Consider the following 6,000-nt stretch of genomic DNA (forward strand, 5'->3'; position numbering starts at 1 on the left):
CGCCCTGGTGGGTCAGACGCACTGTCTGCACCTGCCTCCCACTACAGGGACCCCAGCGTTTGCCAGGGTGACCTTTCGGGTGGCTGCTCTCTGAGGAGCAGCCTGAAAGGAATGTTGTGTGCCGTTTCCTAGGGCCCCGAGGCTCATCTGGAGTTGGTACAGTTGTGTTGTGAGGACAGAGGACTTGTCCAGAGACGCTGCTTGACCTCAGAATCATTGAACACCCAGCTTCTGTAAACTACCAAGCAGTGACCAGCAAACGGACCCACTCCATCCTTGAGAGAGAGGAGGAGGCTCCGAATTGGGGGAAGGAGGTCTGCTGTAAACTCCTATGGGTTTTTTAAGGCTATAGATTTAAATTGGCTTTTATGTCCAGGATAACGTAAGTGGTGTGACATGGAAGTGTCAGCGTACCAGTGGCTGTTTTCAGTGTCACTGGCATCTACTGTTCCCCTGAGCAGAGAGGGCAGTTGAGAATTCAAGGTGTTTATTCAAAACAGGCTGGAGAACTCACTTTCAAAAGTCTTCCTTGGGCTACCAAGCAGTGTTCTTACTACTTGGGTGACTCTGGATCAAGGGATAGAATCAAAGTTTAAATAACAGTGGATTTTGCTATGCAGGACTCCTGTGTCGTCATTTAAAAATGTATGTATTGGGCTTCCCTGGTGGCGCAGTGGTTGAGAGTCCGCCTGCCGATGCAGGGGACACAGGTTCGTGCCCCGGTCTGGGAAGATCCCACATGCCGCGGAGGGGCTGGGCCCGTGAGCCATGGCCGCTGAGCCTGCGTGTCCGGAGCCTGTGCTCCGCAACGGGAGAGGCCACAGCGGTGAGAGGCCCGCGTACCGCAAAAAAAAAAAAAAAAAAAAAGTATTTAGAGGGTGCATATTTTAATTGGTGAAGAAGAGATTTATGTATACCAGTATTCACTGACTTTCCTCTCCAGTATCATATTTAAATGCAGTAAACTATTTCCATTTGTTTTTGCAAACACCAACTATTAACACCATCCAGTAAAATCTGGAGGACTGGAAATTTCAGGTGAATTTATTAGCAGTGTAATATACCTTCAAAGGTTGTGATCTTAAGACCGGAAGGAGCAAAACCTGTGTTCAGGTTTTGCTTTGGTGATAACTCCCTTGTACTTTCTAAAAAGGTTTTTCTTGTGGTATAAAACGTTTCTATAGAAAAGACGTTTGCCCCCTTTTCTGACAACCGTGATGAAGTTTTCATTTGGCCAATAAGCCATAAACTGAACCACATTTCAAAGTAACATTTGCCCTTCTAGTGTCCTTGTGATGTTTACAGGATGTTGAATGGGTTTGCAAGGCCGCTGTCTTTTCTTCTCTTTCGTTTTCTGTTTTTTTTTTGTAAAGCCTGTGTATTTTGTCCCAGTAAGTTTTATTTAAGGTACTTGGGTAAAGTCTGTGTACCATTACATAGCTTTTCTTTTTTTTTTTCCCAATCTGTTACATAGGCAGTCATGGCCAACCAAAATTGACGTGCCCCAGGACCTTGAGGATGACCTCACGGCCACTCCTTTGTCCCACGCGACTGTCCCTCAGTCTCCTGCTCGGGCTGCCGACAGTGTTCTCAACGGCCACAGGAGCAAAGGCCTGTGTGACTCGGCTAAGAAAGACGACCTCCCCGAGTTGGCCGGGCCCGCGCTGTCCACGGGGCCACCCGCCGGCCTGAAACCCGCAGCCAGTGGGCGGAAGTGTCTGTTTCGGGTGGAGGAAGACGAAGAGGAAGACGAGGAGGACAAGAAGCCCATGTCCCTCTCAACACAGGTGGTTCTGCGCCGCAAGCCGTCCGTGACCAACCGCCTGACGTCCAGGAAGAGCGCCCCGGTCCTCAACCAGATATTCGAGGAGGGGGAGTCGGACGACGAGTTCGACATGGATGAGAACCTGCCTCCCAAGCTGAGCCGCTTGAAGATGAACATTGCTTCCCCGGGGACGGTCCACAAACGCTACCACCGCAGGAAAAGTCAGGGCCGCGGCTCCAGCTGCAGCAGCTCGGAGACCAGCGACGACGACTCGGAGAGCCGCCGGCGCCTGGATAAAGACAGTGGCTTCACCTACTCCTGGCACCGCCGGGACAGCAGCGAGGGGCCCCCGGGCAGCGAGGGCGACGGCGGCGGCCAGAGCAAGCCGAGCCGCGGCGGTGGGGGCGCGGACAAGGCCAGCCCCAGCGAGCACAGCGCTGGCGGGGGCGGCCCCGCGGGGGGGTCGGGCGGCGCCCCGGGCGGCACGTCAGGCAGTGCCCGCCGCTGCGCCGGCCCCGGCTCCTCCACGTCCACGCAGCTGGCGGCGCGCGGCGCCGGGGAGCTGGTGGAGAGCCTCAAACTCATGGGCCTCTGCCTCGGCTCCCAGCTGCACGGGAGCGCCAAGTACATTATCGACCCGCAGGGCAGCCTGTCGTTCTCCAGCGTGAAGGTCCAGGAGAAGTCCGCCTGGAAGATGTGCATCGGCTCCGCAGGCGGTGCGGCGCCCGCCCCAGCCGTGGGCGGCATGAAGTTCTTCTCCGACCACGTGGCGAACACCACCGTGGAGTTGGACCGGATAAAGAGCAAGAATCTGAAAAACAACGTGCTCCAGCTACCTCTGTGCGAAAAGACCATCTCTGTGAACATCCAGCGGAACCCCAAGGAGGGGCTGCTGTGCGCCTCCAGCCAGGCCAGCTGCTGCCACGTCATCTGACCTCGGTGCGCTTCCTGCTCAGAGCGGCGAAGACCGGCTCACTTCACTGGTCCCTTTTCGGTTTTCCTCTTTTAAAGCGGGCAATTATTTATTACTTTTTCATTTGTTCGCCTGACGACTTGACAAATGCATGGTCTTTGTGCATGCTGCTAGACACTCCTTTTTTTTTTCCAGCCGAAAAGTCTTGTGTAATTTTTACATTTATAATTTTAATGTGGATGATCAGGATTAAATTAAAATGTATATTTGGAACCTAATATAAATGGAGCACTTAGAAATTTGATGTTCTGCACTTAACCTAGAGAGAGAAAAAATGATTTTCCTTGTGAAAAACCTAAATTCCTGCTCCGACCTTCTGTGACATGGAACCTCCGTGATCTGAGGCACACTCTGGTGTCTGAGGCAGAACCAAAGCAATAACGTTGTGATGCCATCAGGCCGAGAGCCCGCGAGCGTGCCGCGCGCCCCCAGATGCCAGGGCCTGTGCAGAGTACAGTGAGCGTCTGCACTGACAACCTTAAAACCATGATTTCAACATACCCACACCTGTTTGTCTTAAGCTATAGTGTGAAAACAGTTTGGGCTCTTAAAATTTAACTGAAAAAGATTTTCTTGTTTTGTAATAGGTGAGATCAAGTACTTAGATTTATAAGGCAGCTTCCCCATAGAGGTAAATCACAAGCAGACAATCTCATTTTGTAATGTGATAAAGTGAACTGATGATGTCTTAACTCTACTTACAGAGTGTGTGTCTGTCTAACAGAACAAAACGATGCTTGGTGTTAATTCCTTCCTGGAGGGCACACCCCAGAGTTCCTTTATAACCACATAGATAGAAAAAACTATAGGGCCTAATATAGAAGCAAAGGTGTACCCAGATGTTGGCAAAGTCAAAACCCCATAAATTAAAAAAAAAGATTATTGGCATATGATTTTTAGGAGTTTGATAATTAGGTTGTCTCTCTTGTTAACTTCCATTCTTTTACGTCTTTTAGCTCAGCTACCTATGAAAATTGGCTGATTAAAAAGTATACATAAAAGGGTAAGAATTCACACATAAAGCAAGCAAAAATGCACAAAGCCTGCTTTGTTTTTTGTTTTTTTTTTTTTTTGCTGGAAGTGTTTTTCACTTTGCCTTCCTGCAAAAACAATAATCAAAGAACTTTTGCTTTAAACTATTCCTGTACAAAGACTACTTTTGACCAGATAATCATCTTTCGTGGCTTTTATCTTGTAGGACACAGTATCATTTTGGAAGGGGACCAGATGCTACTTTTTCATGCTGTGCCCAGGGGGTCTTAAAAGCAACACTTAGGGACATTGGTGATAGGATGTGGCTGGGCCCCAGGGCCTTCCCACACTCATCAGCCTCCTGTCGTGTCTCTGCAGTGACAGTTGCCTGGTCCAGAGTGGGCAGAGCACCAAAGGACAGCATTCCATTGGTCACGGTTTCTCCAAGTACACACTGACTCTGCTCCTTTAGGATTCATATGTTTTACTCAGAACTCTGAATTTCACAGTATACTTACTAAACTAAGTAAAGATGATAGTCAAAATACTTATTTTACTTTCTAGACCTAGGCTAGATACGTTTTAAGCTACAGCTCTAGTTCATTGTGATATTTATAATTGAGAGCTATGAGGATAGGTGTGTGGGTGAAGCCATAGAACATATTTGCTTGAAATTCTTGAGCAGGGATCTTATAAAGGGCCAGAAATAAGATGTGTGGTTCACATAGATAGTGAGCGTAACATCTGTATTAAACGTAGGAGAGAAGTTTATAAAGGGCATTGGCAATAAACTCTTTGTTGCAGCTGTTTTCCAAGTAATGTAAATACTTTTTCCTGTGATTATGTATAGCCTTGGAATGGCACCTTTTAACTAACCCATATGTGTTTGGTTTTCAGTGGTTTTTTATATTCAAATGTATATATGGTGCTCACTTTTAGGATCAGCAGTGTTGACCATTTATGCTGCATAGCTGTATCATAGCCTTACTAGTTGTGTGTGGTTGGTTGACCCTCTGGGTATACAGATGTTAGTCTGAGTGGCGTCTTACTCATTTGTTCATAAGTGAATGATTGTGCATGTGTTGTATGTCATAGTATGTCATCACATAAAAGGGAGGGAGCAAATAACCATTACATTAAGATAATATTGGACCAAATGACTTACTTGCTCTAAACAGTTTCTTGTACCCCTTAACCTGTCTTCAGAAGTTGCATAGAGTTACAGTAGTGTGTAAATTAAATATTGTGGAAAAACAATTAGTCTTGTATTTTTCTGTATGTGTGTATATATATATACATATATATACATATATATATATATATAAAATGATGTACTTCTGGCAGTTCTATCTGTATTTAAAGTTGTGACAATCTTGACACTGATTTTAAGGATAGCCGTGAGACTGACTCAAAGATGTCCCTTCCAAGTAAGAATTGATGTGTGTTAAGAGGGTACAGAATTATCAGCTGATTTGGTCGGTTGCTTCCACTGCTGGTTGATACTCCTCATTGTGTAAACATTGACAGGTATGTGACAAATGGGAAAAAAAAGTCCAGATAATAAAGTGGCATATCGGTGTTCAGCAATATAAACTGTGTCGCATATCTTGTTTCTTCTTATGAACGCAGCTCTGTATAGTCCCGGCCTGGGTTAGACCGAAGTTCTACGTGCTGTGTGCGCACCTGCACCACCAGATGTGACTGAAAAAACGCAGTCGTGACTGTTCTCACTTTAGACTCGTGACCATAAGTCTCAGGTGGGTCCCAGGACTGCCCATTAATTAAACTTTATTTCCCCAATTATCTGCTTTCCTCACTCAGCCAGTCACCACGCTCTCAGTTAAGTAAACCGAAGCAGTTAGAACTGCCCCCAAGCTCCCACCTTTTCTTTCCCACCTTCGTATGTATCCACATGCCCTGCTTTTCCTCCCGGTCGTGTGACTCCAGGTAAGTCCCTTCACTTGCCCCTGAAGACTTTACAGGTGTTAAGTGAGACAGACCTGAGGACTTTGTCCTTCTCTTCTTCCCTTTGCACTGTCAATCTTTGCCTCTCTACTAGATTATTCCTAACAGCAGACAAAACAGACATGATTTTATTCCCTCAAATATTTTGTTTTCTCTCTAGCTGTTGCCACATTTTTCTATTCCTCTCCTCACCTCTCTCTGAACCCTTCCAATCAGGCACTGCTGCTGTCACCCCACCAAAACTGCTTTGCTCAAGGTCAGCAGTGTTCTCCATGTGCTCAATCCAGTGGTCAATTTTTAGAAACAGCTTTCAGGTGTAATCCAC

General features: G+C 46.8%; 1 protein-coding gene across 4 annotated transcripts in view; it reads left to right on the forward strand.

Annotated features, from left to right (window-relative positions):
- SNRK (SNF related kinase) overlaps nucleotides 1–5,410 on the forward strand; it is a gene marked incomplete at its 5' end in the record, with an annotated part of 63,627 nt that extends 58,217 nt beyond the window's left edge. For 3 of the 4 annotated variants that reach the window (XM_082848233.1, XM_082848235.1, XM_082848234.1), the window contains one exon: nucleotides 1,475–5,333. In XM_082848233.1, the coding sequence (XP_082704359.1) occupies nucleotides 1,475–2,699 (1,225 nt within the window). In that variant the 3' untranslated portion in view covers nucleotides 2,700–5,333. The other variant, XR_014326511.1, reaches the window with a different exon arrangement.
- Between the last annotated feature and the right edge of the window lie 590 nt (nucleotides 5,411–6,000).

Source organism: Leucopleurus acutus (genome assembly GCF_964270905.1).
Source record: "Leucopleurus acutus genome assembly, chromosome: 10".
Lineage (NCBI taxonomy): Eukaryota > Metazoa > Chordata > Mammalia > Artiodactyla > Delphinidae > Leucopleurus > Leucopleurus acutus.